This window comes from Ahaetulla prasina, chromosome 3 (genome assembly GCF_028640845.1).
Source record: "Ahaetulla prasina isolate Xishuangbanna chromosome 3, ASM2864084v1, whole genome shotgun sequence".
Classification (NCBI taxonomy): domain Eukaryota; kingdom Metazoa; phylum Chordata; class Lepidosauria; order Squamata; family Colubridae; genus Ahaetulla; species Ahaetulla prasina.
This window is the reverse complement of record NC_080541.1, coordinates 947,423-969,627: the sequence shown is the minus strand read 5'-3', so window position 1 is coordinate 969,627 and position 22,205 is coordinate 947,423. Positions and strand designations below refer to the sequence as shown.

Here is a 22,205-nt window from a genome sequence, read left to right as displayed (position 1 = left end):
TGTTCGAAAGGTGGAGACTGAGCTCACCTAGCAACTGGGCTGTATGCTGATTGGACCATGTGACTAGAGACTCGGGGGGGGGGGCGCGAGTGATAAAGTTTTACTTTTAATTGAGTGAAAAACGGGCAGCAACTTAGAGCCGGTTTTCCACCAGGAATATGCCAATTGGATATGTCCTAATAAAAATGTTCTTTGAGGAACTTGCCTGCCTCTTACTAAACGAGATGTATTACTTGAAACCGTGACATTCCCCAGACTTGGAGCTCCCGAGGCAGAGAAGAGGAAAGGCTTCAGCCAAGAACCCCAATTCTCGGAGTGCACACCCCACTGGCGCACCTGACCCACAGGCACATCAGGTGTGCAGCTGCACACCTGCTCAACCTCCACGTCCTTTCACTGTCCTGTGGTGGCCTGGGATGCAGCTGTTGTGCCTCGTCCTCCCTCCTCTCCTCAGCCGGGCCCCTCCCGTCTCCACCCGGGCCTGTTATCAGACTCCAAGTCTGATAATGAAGATGAACGGCCTGTCATGCCTCCAGCCCCCGGCCCCGGCCCCATGCCCGGACAGGATGTCAGGAATGAACAGACAAGCCCGGGAAACGTCACTCCTACAGCGTGTGAGCAGGAAGCCAGCCATGTGCTGGAATTACTGACAGCAGATCCAGCTGAAGAGAATTCAGGGTAGGAGGATCCTCGCTTCTGGAGATCTGAGAGGCGACGCCAGCAGAAGGAAGGGAGGGGCAGGCCTGGATAAATGCTGAGTCATGGAGCCACACCCCACAGCCTATATAAAGCACCTGCTTTCGGCATTCCAACCTTGAGTCAAGCAAAGTCTCATCTAGTTTGCTGAAGTCACAACTTGGACTTCTGCCTGCCCTGAGAAACCTCGAAGGAATTTGGCAAGCTGCAGAGGCTTTGTTGCCATGTTTGATACGGACTTCCTTGTCGGAGGGGGAGGGGGACATGACAGCAGCTCACAAGTGCCGTCTCCTTACAAGTAGTCCTTGACTTATGACTGGACACTTAGAGATAGCCTGAAGTTACGTCAAACCCCTCAAAAGGTACGAACAACCTAGATTTGAAATTCCAACATCCACCCTCCCATCCTACAGTCATTGGATCGCAATTTCGGTGCCTGGTATCCGGCTGGCATTCGTGGCTGTGCATCCTGGGGTTACGTAAATGTGATTTACAACATTCTTTGCTGGCAATTGGCGTTTACTTCTGGATTCCATCAAACAAAACCATTACAGACAATGGGTTGACAGTAACTAAGTTGGAAGGGACCTTGGAGGTCATCTAGCCCAACCCCCTGCTCACGCAGGAGACCTATACTAGGGATTCGAACCGCCGAACTGCCGACCTTTCTGATCGACAAGCTCAGTGTCTTAGCCAGAGCCACCTAGTCAGGGTTTACTGAATGAGCGCTGCAATAAATGTCGTAAAATTGGTTTGGTCATGTGATGATCTGCTTAATAACCAGCATGACTTACGACTTAATTCAGGGCTCAGTTATGGTCATAATCCAAGGACCTCCCACCTTGCCTACTGTATGTGTTCAATCACCCTCCCTCCTGGGAGCAGCCAGGCCGCAATCCCTCACCGCAGCCCCCCCTGGGCCAGAGCGTGCCAGCCAATGAATCCCCTCTCCCAGACACGGGCCTGGCATGCGGGCGCAGGAGGTTCCCTCAACCCAGCCCTTCCTGGGCAGAAATTAGGGAAGGAGGGAAGTGCTGGGTCCCTCCAAAGCTCCAAAAAACAGCTGGAAGCATCTCAGGGATTTAGGGAATATCCAGGGACAGAGAAGCAGATATCGGGAACTCCGGTTATTCCTAGGAAATAGACATCTATCCTAGATTTAATTTAAGATTTAATTTATTTTGCCTGAGAGAGTTACAAATGTGCTTTCCTCTTATTTCTCTACATAAGCACCTTATCTGATAAAGATTTACTTTTGTTTTGCAATTTCTTGGGAGCAGCGACACAGCTTCAAAATATACCCTTCAAAAAGACTATGTGTCAGATTGGTCTAACAAGTGGCAACTTCAAATCTCAACCAACTAATGCTCTATCTTGCACACTGGCAAAAAAAAAATCAAAATCAAAACATAAAATACAAATTAGATGGACATAACTTTGCAGATGACCCTCACTCTGTCAAGGACCTTGGAGTACTCATTTCTAAAGATCTAAGTGCCAGAGCCCACTGTAACAACATTGCCAAGAAGGCACTAAGAGCTGTTAATCTAATCTTGCGTAGCTTCTTCTCTGGTAATATTGTACTACTAACTAGAGCATAAAAAACATCTGCTAGACCAATTCTCAAATACAGCTCATCTGTCTTGAACCCGCACTGCATATCGGACATTAATACAATTGAGAGAGTCCAGAGATATTATTTTACGAGAAGAATCCTCTATTCCTCTAACCGCAATAAAATATCTTATGCCACCAGACTCAAAATTTTGGGCTTAGACAACTTAGAACTGTGCAAACTTCAATCTGATCTAAGCATAGTACATAAAATTATCTGCAACAATGTCCTACCTGTCAATGACTATCTCAGCTTCAACCACAACAGTACACAAGCAAATAATAGATACAAAATCAAGGTAAACTGCTCCAAACTCGATTGCAGAAAATATGACTTCAGTAACAGAGTGGTCAATGCCCGGAATGCACTACCTGACTGTAGTTTCTTCCCCAAACCCTCAAAACTTTAACCTTAAACTGTTTGCTGTTGACCTCACTCCATTCCTAAGAGGTCTGTAAGGGGCGTGCATAAGTGCACTAGCCTGCCTATCATCCCTGTCCTAAAGTTCCTTTTTACTCTTACTCTTTTCATGTATTCAAATTATGTTTATACTTTAATCTGTTACTTATATATGCTTGACAAAATAAATAAAATAAATAAAAAATAAAAAACTTGAAAACAATTTCTCTCTCTGTCAAGATTACAATGGACCAACATTATCCATTATGGGGGGGCTCTAACATTGGAAGTGTTTAAGGACAGCCATTTGTCTGAAACGTTACAGGGTCTCCTGCCTGAGAAAGGGGTTCGACTAGATGACCTTCAAGGTCCCTTCCAATCTGTTGTTCTGTTATCATACGGTCTGCCAAGAGCAGTAAGCATGTTTATTTTCAAAAAACAAGACTTTATATGTAATATTTGGAGTTATTTGAGTTCACTTATCTCTTTTGTGATTGATTTATGTCATAAAAGGAAGAGAAAGGCCAGGAGTCACATAGCTTTAAAAGGATAGGAAGCAGCATTATCAAAATTATTTTGGCACCATAGATTGTTGGGGCTCTCCTTAATCTCCTCCCAGGACTGGGCTTGGAGAGAGAGGGAACAACAGGTGGGGCACTGCCTGGAAGCAGTGATTGTGTGTGTGTGTGTGTGTGTGTGTGTATCCAAGCTGGTACTCCAGGACAGGACCTCTATGGCTGGAGAGAGACAACCTCTGGCCTCCAGTCCAGTTTCTCCACTCTGGCTTGGCCAAAGGATCCATTTGGTTCAGAGGAGGAATGGCAGCTGCTGGGGGCGGAACCTACCTAAAGACCTCGTTCCAGGCCACAGAGATGACCTTGAGGATGGGCACGGCCAGTTCTTTGTTGAAATCCACAGACTGGTACCTGGGAGAGGTGTAAACGCCACGGTGGTTGCAGATCGCCCGATAGGTCACGTGGGGGTAGCCAAACATCTGCGGTGGGAGGGTGGGGGGGAGGAAGAGGCCTCCGTCAGAGACACCAACTCCATTCCACCCTCCCCACATTCAGAGTCAAGTCCTGAGTGGAGCCCACAGTTGCTGGGGAGGACTCCTGATGCAGATGCATATCCAGGGCTTAGGGTTGAAGCAGGAAGTCCGTCAGCAACTGATACTCGTCAATGATAACAAATGTGGATTTCCCTCAATGGCCTGAGAAGCCCCAACTGATGGTGAATGGCTGCAAAAAGGCCCTTGGGACAGAACGAAGCCCCTCCTGCAGCCCCTACTGTGAAAAAGTCATATCCCAGATCCCAGCAAAAATCTGAAAAATAGTCGCTGGACCTTTCTACCAAACTAGTAAAGAACAGGAACAGGAAATGTGCAGGAAGGAGAATACATGGAGCCTTTCCTGCCGTGCCCCACCCTTTGGTGTATTAAACAACACCCCCCTCCCCATCCCTTGAGGTGAGCCTGACTCGGCTGCCCTTCTGGATGGTCTCAAAAGATGGTTGGAGCCCCCTGGCTGGGGATGGGCTGGAGGAGTGCAGCCTGCTGGAGGCTTAATGATGGTTAATTGGAAGGCGCCCTTGGTACATTTTAATATGCAGACCACACCAGAAAACTGCATCCACTTTTGGTCACCACACTAGAAAAAGACTTTGGAAAAAGTGCAGAAAAGAGCAACTAATATGATGAAAGGCCTGGAAACTAAAATATATGAAGAACGTTTGCACAATCTGGGTTTGGCCAGTCTAGAGAAAAGAAGGACTAGGGGTGGCATGATAGCAGCATTCCAGTATTTCAGGGGCTGCCACAAAGAAGACGGGGGTCGACCTATTCTCCAAAGCACCTGAAGGCCAGGGAAGGAATAATGGATGGAAACTGAACAAGGAGAGATTCAACCTGGAAATAAGGAGGAATTTCCTGACAGTGAGAGCAATCAACCATTGGAACAGCTTCCCTCTAGAAGTTGTGGTTGCTCCAACACTGGAGGCGTTTCAGAATAGACTGGCCAGTCACCTGTCTGAAATGATATAGGGTCTCCTGCTTGAGCAGGGGGCTGGACTGGAAGACCTTCAAGGACCCTTCCAGCTCTATTCTATTCTACAGATGATTTAGGAATCATCCCAGATTCCTAAAATGGATCACGTTCTCCCAATTCTATGCAGGATCCTCTATGGACCATCCCGGAAGGGTTCTAACCAGCGCCTGCTCCAGGACCATTTCTTGGGAAGCAGCAGCCCTTTCATTCATGTTTGGAAAGAGTCTCCCTGCCGGCTGCTCCGGGGTTGTTTCCTGGGAGGGGGCTGCTGACCAGATGGCCTGAGAGGGCGAAGCAGCACTTACCGGTGAGCCCCAGCCTTTGACAATGGCCTCGGAGAGCTGTTTGGCCTTCTCAGCGCCGTTCTGAAGGCTGCCCAGGATGAGGGCCTCAAAGGCCTGCCGGAGGTCCTGAGAACTGGCAGTGAGGACGCCCTGGAGGAGGCCAGGGAGGCCGTGCAAGGCCTGCTGCAGCATCTCCCGCACCTGCGCCTGGTGGGCATTGGCCTGTGAGGGAGGGAGGGAGGGAAAGAAGGGAGAAGGAGAGGGAAGGTTTTTAAGAATAGACTGGACAGCCACTTGTCCAGAATGGTATATAGACTTTCCTGCTTGTGCAGGGGGTTGGACTAGTCCCTTCCAGCTCTGTTATTCTGTTATTTTCCAGTCAAGATTTGGACTGCCAAATTTCTCCCGGAAGGGAGCGTGTTCAGTGCTGCTCCTACCTCTGTTCTCTGGCTGTTGAGATAATTCACCATTTGGCTTAGGACACGAGCCACGTCCCGGATGACCTTCTCTGTTGCCACCATGCTGTGCTTCAGCGCAGTGTCCATCGCAAATTTCTTCAACCTAGGAATCTCTGGAGGGAGGGAGGAAGGGGAATTTGTTCTAGCCCGGCTCTTCTGCCAATCTTCCTGGCAGCCCAAGCAAAAAGACCAAGTGATGAGACGGTCCAAATGCCTCAAGAGCCTCTAGGAAAGAGGCTGCATTGAACCATCTACAAGAGGTGCAATTGAAGGTTTTATTTGGAAGATCACAAGAAACATCTCGTCCCCAAGAAATTATATTTTTTGGTTCATAATATTGTGTAAGGTTATGTACAGAAACTTCTTCTAGAACAGGCTTTCTCAACCTTGGCAAGTTTAAGACATATGGACTTCAGCTCCCAGAATTCCCAGCCACCCGTGACTCTGGGAGTTGGAGTCCACCTATCTTAAACTTGCCAAGGTTGAGAAAACCTGTTCTAGAGGTTCTCTGTAGTTAAGGGTTGAACCCTGGAGTCCTTGGTGCTCTCTGATTTTGGTTGTTTGCTTTCAGATGTTTCATTTTTTTAAATAATTTTTTTAAAAATTTTATTTTAATACAAATAATCCATCTTCCATTAAACAGTGTGTCGTCTGGGTACCAATGTTTGTGCAATTACAGTTATAATTTACAACCATATTCATTATTTAATCTATTCTTAATTTAATACCAATACATTAAATATTAATACTTTACATCCTCTTCTTGATTTGCTTAACTCTATTAACTCTTTTCTATATTTTACTCATCTTACTTTTATTTCTAATTTTTATATTTGTCCTCTAACCATTGATAAAATGTTTCCCATATTGTATAATAACCAGTTCGTTCTTTCTCTTTAATGACCAGGGTTAATCTATTCATTTCTGCACATTCTAATATTTTCCTTATCACATTCTCCTCTGTAGGAATCTCTTCACTTTTCCAATTTTGTGCAAATACAATTCTAGCTGCAGTTATTACATGAATAATCAAATATACATTTTCTTTACTATAAGTTTCTGGCAGTATCCTCAACAAAATATTTCAAATCAATATGTTGTTATATCATCTTTTCCAACCACATACATATTTTTGTCCAATATTTTTTAGCTTCTACACATGTCCACCACATATACCAATATGAGCCGGGTGTCTGATGACATTTCCAACATTTAGCTGGTTTATCTTTAAACATCTTCGCCAATATTGCCAGTGACAAATGCCATCTGTAAAACATCTCATACAAATTCTCTTTATATGCACTTGACATTGTTAGTTTGTAATCTCTATCCCATAATTGCTGCCATTTTGCTAGTTCTATTGTATAACCAAATTTTTTTGCCCCGGCTATCATTATTTCCTTCACTTGTTCTTCTAATTTAATACTCAGTAAATAGGTATATAGTTTTTTTTATCAGCCTTTCTTCTGTTCCTTAGATAAGTATCTTATCTAATTCTGTCAACTCCATATAAAAGCCATATAATTTGGCGTCTTTTTTATACCTAGATTGTATTTGCAGTCGTGTATATCAAGCTATAACGATCCCGTTTTTGTTTTTTTTTTGTTTACATTTATACCCCGCCCTTCTCCGAAGACTCAGGGCGGCTTACAGTGTATAAGGCAATAGTCTCATTCTATTTGTATATTTTTACAAAGTCAACTTATTGCCCCCCCAACAATCTGGTTTTAGTTTTTCTAATTCTTGCTTGTTTTTGAGCTCCCCCGTTTCAGTCAAAATATCTTTATATCTAACAACATTTCCCATAAAAATATTTGGGTGTATTAGTGCTTCCATCGTCGAAAGCCAGACTGGTATCTTTAAATATTGTTGTTCTCTAACTTTCTCCCATACTAACAATAAGGCATTATATAATGTCTGTGAAAGTAACCATGGATCTTATTCTTCCCATACCATAAAAAGGCATGCCATCCCAATTGCAAATCATGTCCCTCCAGTGACAATAATCTTGTATTTTTCAGTGCAATCCATTCTTTCATCCATGTTAACACTGCTGCCTGGTAATATAATTCCCCATTTGGTAATCCAAAACCTTCTCTACTTCTTGCATCCTGGTACATTTTTAAATTAATTCTTGCTTTTAACCCCTGCCAAATATATTTTGTTATTATTTTATTTAGGTCTTCAAAATATTTATTCTACAAAATGAATATAATAATCTTGGTAATATCTTAATTGTAGCTATTCTTCCTATTAATGACAATTGCAAGCCTTTCCAATTTTCCAAATCTATCTTAATTTGTTGTATCAATTTATAGTAATGATCTTCCTTAATCTTTACTCATCTCGCTGTTAAATGAATCCCTAAATATTTTACTTTTTTTGTGATCTGAATCTAATCTCGTTAGCTCTTTTTTTTGTTTTTCTGTAATATTCTTCACTAAAATCTTAGTCTTTTCTTTATTTATTTTCAGCCCTGCCACTTCACCATACTCTTCTCTTTTCAACAGTTTTAGCCCTGTTTCTTGCGGATCTTCTAAAATAAAAACCAAGTCATCTGCAAATGCTTGTAATTTATATCCTTTCTTTTTTATTTCCATACCTCATTTCCTTGTCCTGTCTAATGTTTCTGTTTAATACTTCTAATGTCAACACGAATAATAACAGGGACAGAGCCTTGTGCCTTGTGCCCTTCATTATTCTAACCTTTTCCGTCATGCCACCGTTTATCATTACCTTTGCAGTTTGTTTATAGTATATTGTCTTAATCATCTTAATAAATCTCTCCCCAAAATCCATGATTTTTAATTGCATCAGCATAAACTGCCAGTTCACATTATCAAATGCCTTCTGTGCATCAAGAAAAATCAATGCCATTTGCTTCTCTGGATGTGTTTGATAGTATTCCAGTGTATTTAAGATTATCCTCATATTATCTTTGATTTGTCTCTGATAAAACCATTTTGGTCTGTATGTATAAATTGATTCAAGAATCTCTTTAGTCTTTCTGCTATTATTGAAGCAAATATCTTTATATCTAACAACATTTCCCATAAAAATATTTGGGTGTATTAGTGCTTCCATCGTCGAAAGCCAGACTGGTATCTTTAAATATTGTTGTTCTCTAACTTTCTCCCATACTAACAATAAGGCATTTCTTACGTAATGTCTGTGAAAGTAACCATGGATCTTATTCTTCCCATACCATAAAAAGGCATGCCATCCCAATTGCAAATCATGTCCCTCCAGTGACAATAATCTTGTATTTCTCAGTGCAATCCATTCTTTCATCCATGTTAACACTGCTGCCTGGTAATATAATTCCCCATTTGGTAATCCAAAACCTTCTCTACTTCTTGCATCCTGTTACATTTTTAAATTAATTCTTGCTTTTAACCCCTGCCAAATATATTTTGTTATTATTTTATTTCAAAATATTTTTTCTACAATCTTATCGGAATTGTTTGAAATAAATATAATTGTAGCTATTCTTCCTATTAATGACAATTGCAAGCCTTTCCAATTTTCCAAATCTATCTTAATTTGTTGTATCAATTTATAGTAATGATCTTCCTTAATCTTTACTCATCTCGCTGTTAAATGAATCCCTAAATATTTTACTTTTTTTGTGATCTGAATCTAATCTCATTAGCTCTTTTTTTTTGTTTTTCTGTAATATTATTCACTAAAATCTTAGTCTTTTCTTTCTTTATTTTCAGCCCTGCCACTTCACCATACTCTTCTCTTTTCAACAGTTTTAGCCCTGTTTCTTGTGGATCGTCTAAAATAAAAACCAAGTCATCTGCAAATGCTTGTAATTTATATCCTTCCTTTTTTATTTCCATACCTCATCTCCTTGTCCTGTCTAATGTTTCTGTTTAATACTTCTAATGTCAACACGAATAATAATAGGGACAGAGGACATCCCTGCCTTGTGCCCTTCATTATTCTAACCTTTTCCGTCATGTCACCATTTATCATTACCTTTGCAGTTTGTTTATAGTATATTGTCTTAATCATCTTAATAAATCTCTCCCCAAAATCCATGATTTTTAATTGCATCAGCATAAACTGCCAGTTCACATTATCAAATGCCTTCTGTGCATCAAGAAAAATCAATGCCATTTGCTTCTCTGGGTATGCTTCATAATATTCCAGTGTATTTAAGATTATCTTCATACTATCTTTGTTTTGTCTCTTTGGTAAAAACTGTTTTGGTCTCTGTATGTATAAATTGATTCAAGAATCTCTTTAGTCTTTCTGCTATTATTGAAACAAATATCTTATAGTCCGTATTCAATAATGATATCGGTCTATAGTTTTTTATCTGTTGCAGATCTGTACCTTCTTTCGGTATGAGAGTAATATATGCTTCTGTCCACGAGTTCAGTACTTTCGCCTCTAACAGTAGTTCATTGAATACTTCCAACCTTGAATTACCTAAAGTATCTTGTAGTGTTTTGTAAAGCTCTGCTGGTAGCCCATCTGGGCCTGGTGTTTTGCCATTTTTTTGTCTTTTGACTGCTTCTGTTAGCTCCATCATCATTATTCTTTCTTCTAAAGCTGTTTCTGGTACTGAAGATAGTTCAGCTTTTTCCAAGTATTGTTTTATTTTTTCTTCTGACATTATCTCTTGCTTATATAACTTCTTATAGTAATCATGAATTATTTTCTTTTTATCATCGTTCCAATAGTAAAATGTCCCTTCCTCATCTGTTAATTGATAAATCAGTTTCTTTTCTTTCTCCTTTTTCAGTCTATATACCAGCCATCTTCCTGGTTTATTTGCATTTTCAAAAAATCTTTGTTTTTAACTTCTTTTTGTGCTAGCTCTTCTTTATCTATTAAAGCCACAGAGGTGGCATGCGCGTAGAAAGAACCTGTGGGGATTTTTAGATAGGGAATTTTTAAGGGGAGGGAGGGTAAGGGTGGGTGCTGGGGGTATTCTGCCGAGGGAGGGGCCAGTCACTGCGCGTGCTCGCGGCGGGATTTTAATAGGTCCGAAGGTTCTGGGGGAGGGTGATGTTCCTGATGATGAGGGTGGTTCCATCTGTTTGGTTAGTGGGAGAGGCAGATATGGCGGAAGTGAGGGGCCATATCGATCTTTGGGGGCGCGTGCTCGCTGTTTAAAAGCGATCAAACGCCCCGGCCCCTCAGACTTTTCCCGTTCCCCGGGCGGCCAGGATCCTCAGAGCTTGGGCCTCCGGTTGATGCTGTGCAATGCACGGTCCGTGGTCAATAAAGCCCCCCTGCTTTGCGATCTTATGCAGGAGGGATCCGCGGACCTTATGGGCATTACGGAGACCTGGTTGGGCACAGAAGGGGGAACTCCCTTGTTGAAATGTGCCCACCGGGTTTCCGAGCATTCCATCAACCGAGGGCCCAAGGTAGGGGTGGGTGGAGGTGGCGGTTGTGATTAAGGAAGGTCTAGAACCGAGGGAGACTACTGTACCTCAGATAGCCGGTTGTGAATCCCTTTGTGAAATGGGGTCATAGGGTGCAGGTGGGCTTGTTGATCACGTACCTGGCTCCTTGCTACGTGACTACAGCCCTGCCCGAGCTGCTTGCCGGGGTGGTGGTTGAGACCCCCAGACTTATAGTCATGGGGGACTTTAACTTACCATCAACCGGCTTGTCATCAATGGCGGCTCAGGAGTTCATGGCCTCCATGACGGCCCTGGACCTGACACAAATAGTTGATGGCCCTACTCACATTGGGGGAGGCACACTGGATCTGATTTTTATCTCTGGACAGTGGTTAAATGATCTGGATTTAGGAGATTTAATTACCGAGCCATTGTCATGGTCAGATCATTTTCTCCTTCGTCTAGACTTTCGGACCGCCGCTCAACACTGCAGGGAGACGGGACCAACACGCTGGTACCGTCCCAGGCGCCTGATGGACCCGGAGAGGTTCCTGATAGAGCTTGGGCCAGTTCCTGAGGATCTGGCCCACGGCACGGCTGAGGAGTTAGTTGCGGCCTAGGAACGGGCCGCAACTGGCACTTTTGACCGTGTCGCGCCTTTGCGGCCTCTGACCCGGCACAGATCTCAACCAGCCCCTTGGTTCTCCAAGGGGCTGAGGGAGATGAAACGCCGGAGAAGACGCCTAGAGTGTGCCTGGAGATCCAGCCGTTCCGAGGCTGACCGGACACTAGTTAGGTCCTATAGTAGGACTTACCTAGTGGCACTGAGGGAAGCGAAGCGTTCTTACGTTTCCTCCCTCATTGCGTCGGCAGATAACTGCCCGGCGGCCCTGTTTCGGGTGACCCGCTCCCTCCTTCATCAGGAGGTGCGGGATGACCCCTTACTGGGCCGTGCCAAGGAGTTTAGTGGTTATCTATACGATAAAATCGTTCAGCTTCGGGACGGATTGGATCAACAGTGGGTAGATCCAGGTGAGGGGCTGGAGACACGTCTTGTTGAGACTATTTGGGATGGATTTGACCCTGTGACTCCCGAGGACATGGACAGGTTGTTGGGGCGGTTGAATGCCACCACATGTTTATTGGACCCGTGCCCCTCCTGGTTGGTGCTGGCCACACAGGAGGTGACACGAGGCTGGCTCCAGGGGATTATAAATGCTTCTTTGATGGAGGGTGTTTTCCCCGCCGCCTTGAAAGAGGCGGTGGTGAGGCCCCTCCTCAAGAAGCCCTCCCTGGACCCGGCTGTTTTAGGAAATTATCGTCCTGTCTCCAACCTTCGCTTTGTGGCGAAGGTTGTTGAGAGTGTGGTGGCACGTCAATTACCCCAATACCTGGATGAATCTGTCTATCTAGACCCGTTCCAGTCTGGCTTCCGACCCGGGTACAGTACGGAGACGGCTTTGGTCGCGTTGGTGGATGATCTCTGGAGGGCCAGGGACAGGGGTTGTTCCTCTGCCCTGGTCCTATTAGATCTCTCAGCAGCTTTTGATACCATCGACCATGGTATCCTGCTGCACCGGTTAGGGAGTTTGGGAGTGGGAGGCACCGTTTACCGGTGGTTCTCTTCCTATCTCTCTGACCGGTCGCAGACGGTATTGGCAGGAGGGCAGAGATCGACCGCGAGGCCCCTCACATGTGGGGTGCCGCAGGGGTCAATTCTCTCGCCTCTCCTGTTCAACATCTATATGAAGCCGCTGGGTGAGATCATCAATGGCTTTGGGGTGAGGTACCACCCCAAACTGTACGCTGACGATACGCAGCTGTACTTTTCCACCCCAGGCCATCCCAACGAAGCCATCGAACTGCTGTCCCGATGTTTGGAAGCTGTACGCGTCTGGATGGGGAGAAACAGGCTCAAACTCAATCCCTCCAAGACGGAGTGGCTGTGGATGCCGGCACCCCGGTACAGTCAGCTGCAGCCGCGGCTGACTGTTGGGGGCGAATCATTGGCCCCAGTGGAAAGGGTACGCAACTTGGGCATTCTCCTGGATGGATGGTTGTCTTTTGAAGATCATTTGACGACCGTCGCCAGGAGGGCTTTTTACCAGGTTCGCCTGGTTCGCCAGTTGCGCCCCTTTCTAGACCGGGATGCCCTATGCATGGTCACTCATGCTCTGGTTACCTCTCGCTTGGACTACTGTAATGCTCTCTACATGGGGCTCCCCTTGAAGAGTACCCGGAGGCTCCAGTTGGTTCAGAATGCAGCTGCGCGGGTGATAGTGGGAGCCACATGTTGCTCCCATGTAACACCTCTCCTGCGCAGTCTGCACTGGCTACCTGTGGTCTTTCGGGTGCACTTCAAGGTGTTGGTGACTACCTTTAAAGTGCTCCATGGCTTAGGGCCAGGGTACTTACGGGACCGCCTGCTGTTACCGAATACCTCCCACCGACCTGTACGCTCGCACAGAGAGGGACTCCTTAGGGTGCCGTCTGCCAAGCAATGTCGGCTGGCGGCCCCCAGGGGTAGGGCCTTCTCTGTGGGGGCTCCCACCCTTTGGAACGAACTTCCCCCTGGACTCCGGCAACTGCCGGACCTTTGGACTTTCCGCTGAGAGCTGAAAACCTATTTGTTTGTTTGCGCAGGACTGGCATAGGATTTTAATAGGATTTTAATTAGTTTTAATGTTTTAACATTCTATAATTCGGGGTTTTATTTTAAATGTTTTAATTCGGCCATTTGTATAATAAGTTTTTTAATTATGGTTTTATGTGTATATTGCTGTTGTTTTTTATTATGGCTGTAAACCGCCCTGAGTCCTTCGGGAGAAGGGCGGTATAAAAATTTAATAAATAAAATAAATAAATAAATTCAACTCATGTTCTTTTAAATCCATTTGATTTTTTATATTCTTTTTTTGTGGCTCTTTTTGTAACCTCCTATGCTTCTAATTTTTTTTGCACTTGGCTCCTTTTTTTGTTTCTCTTTCCCACATAGGTTATGGTTAATCCTCTAATATATGCCTTTGCTGTATCTCATATATTCTGTAATGATGTTTCTTTTTTTCTACTCTCTTTGAAAAAGAAGTCCATTTCTCTTTCCATAAATTGTATATATTCTTTTTCTTTCAATATTGTTTGATTCATTGTCCACCTTGACTTCTTTTTTTGTCCCTTCCATATAACTTTTATTGGGTTGTGATCCACCCAGATATTTGCCTGAATACTTATTTCTTGTATATTAGCTATTAGCTCAGTTAACATCCACACCATGTCTATTCTGGACCAGGATAAACGTCTGTTTGAATAAAACGTATATTGAGGTATGCTCCTCGCCAAGCATCTTGAATACCTAGTTCTTCACCATTTAAAAAAAAGGTTCTTGGGAGTCTTTTCCTCACTTTTTTGTTTATTTTACTAGATTTATAGTCCGAGTCCACATCTACAATTGCATTAAAATCTCCTACAATGCATATGTTTTTGTATTCCAATTCTATTATTTTTTTATGTAACTTATGATAAAAATCCTCTTGATTATCATTTGGTGCATATATTGCCACTAGAAGCATTTATTTATATTTCATTATTATCTCCACCATTAAGATCCTCCCTTCCTCATCTGTGAAAATTTGTTTGGCTTTTATTGTCTCTTTAATATAGAGTGCTACACCTATCTTACTTTGTTGTGCAAGAGAGGCATATAACTTCCCAATTTTTGAGTATTCGAATATTCTTTTATGTTGCTTTTTGATATGAACTTATTGTAAACAAATTATGTCCAATTTTAATTTTTCTAATTTATTAAAGGTTTTTTCCTTTTTATAGCCAAATTCAGTCCATTTATATTAATTGACATTAACTTTATTTCTTCTTCCATGGTGTTTACTTATAAATGGGATTTGCTGTTCTAGTTGCTCTTTTCTCTCTTACTTCTTTTGCTCTTGCTTCTTCTCTTATTGCTATTTCCTCCCGTTCTCTTGCATCTTCCTTTTGCTTTATGTCTCTTTCTTCAGTAAATTACCTTTGACATCTAACCTCTCTTTCTTCTCTCAATCTCTCTTCCTTGTGTGGTTCCAAAAACTGATCATAAAATTGTTCTGCCTTCCCAATTGCTCCCAATAGGTTGAATCCAATCTATATCTTTGTTCATGCCATGTCACCAATATTCCCTCTGGAATCAGCCATCTAAAGTTCATTCTTTTTTTGATTAAGCATTTTGTCAAGAACTGATATTTTCTTAAGTCTCTAACTCTTCTCGGGATTTGTTTTAACACTACTATTTCTTTCCCTTTATATTGCAAAGATCGTCTCTCACTCTTTGCAAAATTTGTTTTTATTGTTTTCTTTGTCCTTTCACATGGACCTCTCTAAAAACTTTACTTCTCATCTCATATCAAGTGTGCACTCTAAATATTTCATCAATGTCGGCCAGCATCTTCTCCTTTGGTGTCTCCAACACTCCTGCCACAAATCTGCCATTATTTCCACTAAATTGTCTCCTTTTTCTTCTTCCATATTCTGGAATCTTAGATAATAATCTGCTCGATCCATCTCCAAAGATATGATTGTCTTTTCCTTATTTTGATCTGCTGTTGTGATCAAGCTCTCCCATTCTTTTTTCTGTCAATTCGGCTTTCTCTTCTACTTTTTGTAAACGTCGTTCATTTTTCACCATCATTTGTTGTAGGTTCTTTAATTTATCGTCTACTTTTTCTATTTTCTTTTTTATTTTCTCTTCTACTTTCCCTATTCTTTCCTTCAAGTCATCATGGAGGGCTTGTATAAGTTTTACTTCTGCTTGTGCGGCTGCTTTCAGATGTTTCATTGACCAACTGGCTAACATCTTCAAAGCTAGTGAGTGTGGACTTTGCTTATATCCACTAGTTCTCCTAGCCAGTGTTGGTGGAGGTACAGCCTTTTCCTTGGCAATTCTTAAGCCCTAAAACAGGGGTTCCCAACCTTTTCTATACCCCGCTCCCTTATAACACTGCTTTTTCTTTTTCTTTTTTGAAAAACAGTGCATTGTCAGGGTATACCATTTACAAATAAAGAAGACCAAAAAAGAAGAGTGGTGTTAAACATTGACATACAAGCTAATAAAAATAATGATAGTAATAATAGTAATTATATAACCAAAAAACTTTTAGCTAAGTTTCTTCTTACATTAAAATATTGTGATTATTTACCTTCTTATTTTCTTATTTTCAGTATTAACATTTATGATCTGACTTTTCTCCAATTCCTACCTCTTGTTTCTGTCCATTCATAAAATTTATTCCAAATCATATAATATTCTATATTTTCCTGATCTTTGTTAATCTAACCATTTTGGTACAGTCAAATAATTTTCAAATTCACATTTTTTCAATATTTAGCATATATGGTCCTTGCTGCTGTCAGTATGTGTAAAACTAAATATGTGGTCCCTTTACCATACCCCCTGGTAATATACCTAGGAGACATGTTTCTGGTTTCAACTCAATATTCTGTTTGGTTATCATTTGTATGATATCATGCAGTATACATATGATAACATATGTTATCATATGTATACTGCACGAATCAAGGGCCGTGAAAATATTTACAGATCCCTCACATCCTGGACATAAACTGTTTCAACTCCTACCCTCAAAACGACGCTATAGAGCACTGCACACCAGAACAACTAGACACAAGAACAGTTTTTTCCCGAAGGCCATCACTCTGCTAAACAAATAATTCCATCAACACTGTCAAACTATTTACTGAATCTGCACTACTATTAATCTTCTCATAGTTCCCATCACCAATCTCTTTCCACTTATGACTGTATGACTATAACTTGTTGCTGGCAATCCTTATGATTTATATTGATATATTGACCATCAATTGTGTTGTAAATGTTGTACCTTGATGAACGTATCTTTTCTTTTATGTACACTGAGAGCATATGCACCAAGACAAATTCCTTGTGTGTCCAATCACACTTGGCCAATAAAAAATTCTATTCTATTCTATTCTATTTCCAGCCAGTTTTGTATTTTCTCCCGATATTCTCTTGCTTTAATACACGCCCACCTTATAACACTTCTGATATAGTCTTGCACCCTTTACAAAAGCTGTAGCGGCTGTTCTACTTCAGAGGAACGTTTAAAACGAATTAATGTCGTGTGCTTAGGTGTCAAAAAAGTTAACGGACACTGAACATAGGTGGGCGGTATGGGAGAAGGAGGCTTTTGCAATGTGATGGACTCTCTTATCCTGGAGACATTTCCTAGAGCGGGTTAAGGAGCCTTTCTGATCATAAAAACCTAGAGGTACTAAAGACCCCTCGAAGGTTTTCCCCAAGCAAGTTTGCTGGGCTCAGTATTTTAAACACTTTAACTTCAAGCTAAAATACATCCCAGGGGGAGAAACCAACTGTCCAATGCTTTGTCCAGAAAACCCCAATTTGACAGCCAACAAGAAGAGATAGTAGATGCCATGACCTCCAAAGCTCTGCCAGCTGCCCAAGCATGCACTAGAGCACAAACCAAACTCGGTTCCAACCTCCCTGAAGACAAGTTGACAGCAGAGTTAGAAACTGCACTATCAGATGACGCATGGTTTAAAGAAAACCAACAGACTTAACATTGCGGGAGGGACTGGCTTGGAAAGGGAGTAAGATTTATGTGCCCAGCTGCATGAGACTGCTAATGCTAAAACATAATCATGAGACTTGACTAGGGGGCCATTTTGGGTTCTTAAAAACTCTTCATTTGGTTAGAAGGCAATTCTGGTGGCCAAGAATGAAAACCGACGTAGAGGACTATGTTAAAAGCTGCACTATCTGTGCCACTATGAAATCCCGACTGGGGAAGCCCCCTGGTCTTCTCCAGCAAGAGAAGCTACAAAATCATGGGAAGAGATTGCAGTGGACTTTATCGTCGAACTCCTGGAAAGCGAGGGAAATACTGTGATTTGGACTGTCATTGATTTATTCTCCAAACAAGCACACATCATTGCCTGTAACGGATTACCCTCTGCCAAAAAGCTGGCAAAACTTTTCGTGAAGCACATTAACAGGTTACATGGTGTTCTGCATAGAGTAATATCAGATCATGGAGTCCAATTTACTGCTAAGTTCTGGAAGGAGTTCCTGAGGTCTATTGGGTTGTCCCAGGGGCTTAGGTCGGCTTTTCATCTGGCTACTAATGGATCCATGGAATGATCGAACGTGATGGTGGAACAATACATCTATGTTATGTAAATTATCAACAAGAAAACTGGGCGGATTTATTACTGTTTGCAGAAGTGGCTTATAATAATGCAGTACACAGTAGTACAGGGTTTTCAATTAACTACTGGCATGGATTTTGTGCCTATGCCTGAATTGCCTAGAGAACCATCAACTTCCACGTCCTTAACAGAATGGATAACCTCATTGCAAAACGGGTGGGAGAATACTATGAAAGCTCTAGTGGAAGCAGCTGAGAAATATAAGACCCTGTCTTATTTTCGGGGAAAGACGGTACCTAAGATTGAGGCTACCTAGCAAGAAATTTGGACTGAAATTCACCTGTCCTTTTCCTATAGGGAAGGTGATTAACCCTGTAACTGTCTAGCTGAGCCTCCCTCGAATCCTAGGGAAAATACATCCTGTGTTTCACAGCAGCCTATTGAAACCAGCAGTGGGCTTTACCTTGAGACCCTTACCAGCTGCTCCCCAACAACCTATGATACTACAAGGTGACACTCATTATGAAGTCAAGAAGATTCTTGACTCTAGGTTACAACGGGGTGGGTTACAGTATTTAGTACTGTACGTGGGTAAAAAGTTGGGATGTGAAAGCTGATAGACTAATAAAACAGTTTCATGATAAATTCCCTGACAAGCCAAAGGGTCCTCAGAGGGGGTGGGGGTTAAGCGGTTTTATGAGCAATGCGTTAATCCCTCTTTGTGGTTATCTATTTTATTTTCCAGGGTGTGTTTTCCCTTTGTAGGGGGGAGCGCCTGTCAGCTTTGGAAGCCATATTAAAACCGGAAGCTCCCATGCTGCCATTTTCTTGCACTTGGGAAAGGAGGAGGGGGGATTTAGTGGAGTGATTGTAGTTAGACATACCGGTAATAGCATTCTTCCCTTCGGTCAAGGTCCTGGTGTTCCTGCATCTGGAGGAGGAGTGGTTGTGGTGACGGCTCAAGTTGAGACGGATGATGATTGGGCCATGTGATGGACTGATGGGCGCAGGGACTGGATTTGGGATTTTGATTTACTGAGGGGAAAATCCGGAACTCTCAGATTTGGGTTTTCCCAGATGTGCCAGTATACCTACACTAATAAATGGAAGAATTGAGATGATGCCTGTATCAGTGTTTTTGATTGGAGTAGGGTTGTTTTGGAACGCTGACAAGATAATTATATGCATTTAGTTATGCATATACACTATAATTTTGAAACTTCTAAATCCAAGTTTTTGTACCCCCTGGAATATCATCTCGCACTCCAGGTTGGGAACCCCTGCCCTGAGGCATTGTTTTTTGCTGGATTGTGCCTCAAAGGTTCAGGCAAAGCAACCATTAACAGACACATACAGATAAATCACATTTACACGCCATTCAAGAGACAATAAAAAAGCTAAGTAGGAAACAATAAGACCAAAAACTTCCTTGCCAGAGGTCAACACTAGATAAACAGGGATTACCACCAGACAAACCATCAAACAGGAAACAATGGCCTAATCCAGGAACTACCAAGGAGAAAACCACACTCTACCAACAATGGCAGGGCAAGCTGAGGTACATAAACAGGAGCAAATCCCACACTCCCTCACACTGAAAATGTTATCTAGTTAGGTAATGAAATGTCTGTGAGCAAACAATTATGGTGAGAGAGAACAAAGGACTCCACATTTAATCTAGTAGATATTTGGTGCTTTATTAGTGTCCCAATGAGAGCACACTTTCCTTTTCTCCATACCAAAACCTGTTCTTAATTGTTGACTAATTATCTGACTCCTTCGTATACGATACAGGTGATTTATTATTTGAATTTCTCTGGCTGCCCACTTGCAGGTGATTCTGGGCTTTTGCCAAATAAAAACAAAAGCAATTTAAAGATGTGACCTCAATGCTAATTCACACTGTTTGATGTGCAAAGGCTCAAAGCAGGAGGATCGGCAAACCTCTATCGCTGTGATGGCAAACCTACGGCACGCATGCCACAGATGGCACGTGGAGCCATATCGGTAAGTAAGTGAGCATTGCCCTAGCTCACTCCGGCATACATGCGTGCGCTGGCCAACTGATTTTCAGGCCTTCCACGTCCACCAGAAGTTGGCAAACAGGCCTTTTCCAGCCTTTGGAGGGCCTCCAGGGTGGGTGGAGCCTGCCTCCCCAGGCTCCAAGAAAGCCCCTGGAGCCTGGGGAGGGTGAAAAACGGGCCTACCTGGCCCACAGTGCCATCACGTGCCAAAAATGGGGGGAGCTCAGGGGGGGTCGCGCGTGCATGAGCGGGGGGGCCCATTGAATCATGGGTGTGGGCACACATGCGCGTGACACCCCCCGGAGCTCCCCCCGCTTTTGGCACACGACGACAAAAAGGTTAGCCATCACTGCTCTATCATATTATTATTTCACTGCAATTCTTTACCTACTTCAGAGAAAGCCTCAGGGGTCTTAAAGGAAATGTGTTAAAACATACGAAGAATGGTTGAAGGAACTGGGTATTGGCCAGTTTAGAGAACAGAAAGACTAGGGGTGACATGATAGCAGTGTTCCAGTATTCGAGGGGCTGCCACAAAGAAGAGAGGGGTCAACCTATTCTCCAAAGTACCAGAAACAATGGCATTCCCTGTCAGAAACAACGGCTGTTGTTAGAAACTAATCAAGGAGAGAAGCAAACCTGTAATTAAGGAGAAATTTCCTGACAATGAGAGCAATTAACCAGTGAAACATTTTGCCTTCAGAAGTTGTGGGTGCTTCATCACTGGAGGTTTTTAAGAAGAGACTGGACTGCCATCTGTCAGAAATGGCTGAAAGATTTCCTGCTTGAGCAAGGGGCTGGACTAGAAGACCTCCAAGGTCTCTTCTAGCTCTATTCTGAATGATCTGTAGAGATGGTAGCAATACAGGCAGATCCATAGGAGTCTCCTATAACAATCCCCAAGTACTAAATCCTTCTGCAAATCATATACAAAGAGCTGCACAAACACCCTCCCTGGGGAATACCTGTGTCTTTCACGTCGTGGAAAACTTGAGGTTGACCGTTGCAGAGCAACTTCCCACCAAGTTTGAGATACTCCGTAGAGCTGACCGTGAAAACCTCCAGACTGACAGGCTGCTCTCCAGCCGAGTCCCCCTCGTCCATCTCTTCTTCACCATCTTCTTCGCCCTCAGCTCTCCTGGACACTTCCTGCACAAGACCACACGTGGCCCGCTCTTACCCGCCGATCGAGACAAGATGCCCCCCTCCACAAGGCTGCTGAGAATGGCAAGGGGCAGTGCCACAGCTTTGGTGACCATGCAAGGTGGCTGAGCCTCCTGACCTCCAGCACGGAGCCTTCCTACCTGCAGACCAGCGCTGAAATCCATCAAAATCCGCTGCTTGGAAAATTCATTCCGGGCCTGAACGCAGATCAGGCTGATGGCACGGAGCCGGGCATCCTTCTCCCTCTGCAAGGCACAGATCTAGAGGACGGAGGGCAGAGGGAGAAACTGAACACTCCCATCCCGTGGGAGGAAAACCACCGGGCTCTTAAGTTTTATCTCCTGAAGCTGGGAGGGGAGGGGGGGGACTTACTTTGAACTCCTTTTCCAGGATGTCATGTCTTTGAAGCCAGACGGAATCTCCGGCCGCACTTCCCTTTCTCACTGGCTGCACAGAGAGAGAGTTATTTGCAGCTGGGCACAGAATTCTTGAGTCGAGCTCAAAAAGTGCATTTCTTTGGGGGATGGTAAAAGGTACCCTGTGAGATTCCCCCCTCCCACCTTTAAATGTGAATGGCTTGAAGTGCCCTAGAGAGGAAACGTCCACAGGGAGCTGAACTGGCCCTGAGGGGCAATAGGAGGAAGAGCCAGCCGGGAACTGATGGCCAAGCAAACCACCGTTTCTATCCACTGGCCGTATCTCAGAGACCGTCCGGCTGCATGCTGACCTCAGAGAAGGGGACCGATAGCAAATACCTGCTGCTGCTGCTGCAGTTGTGCGTAAAGGTGCTTCTTCTCTATTTCCGCTTGAGTTCTCTGATGTTCCAGCTCTTGCAATTCCTCTTCTAGGGGACGAATCTTATCTTGTAAGTTGAGGTCCCTGCAACATTTGGGGGAAGGAATATTTCTGAGAGCCGCCTGGCTGAAATGCTGAATTCCATTTTAGGAGCATCTGACCCGAGCC

At 43.4% G+C, this 22,205-nt stretch overlaps 1 protein-coding gene across 1 annotated transcript in view; it reads right to left on the bottom strand.

Annotated features, from left to right (window-relative positions):
• NUGGC (nuclear GTPase, germinal center associated) overlaps positions 1 to 22,205 on the bottom strand; it is an 87,541-nt gene that overhangs the window by 31,188 nt on the left and 34,148 nt on the right. Inside the window, exons 15-21 of the mRNA XM_058174751.1 lie at positions 21,998 to 22,121; positions 21,615 to 21,689; positions 21,383 to 21,502; positions 21,044 to 21,227; positions 5,474 to 5,607; positions 5,058 to 5,258; positions 3,556 to 3,704 (exon numbers count right to left, since the gene is read on the bottom strand). Coding sequence (XP_058030734.1) covers positions 3,556 to 3,704; positions 5,058 to 5,258; positions 5,474 to 5,607; positions 21,044 to 21,227; positions 21,383 to 21,502; positions 21,615 to 21,689; positions 21,998 to 22,121 — 987 coding nt within the window. The remainder of the gene's footprint in view (positions 1 to 3,555; positions 3,705 to 5,057; positions 5,259 to 5,473; positions 5,608 to 21,043; positions 21,228 to 21,382; positions 21,503 to 21,614; positions 21,690 to 21,997; positions 22,122 to 22,205) is intronic.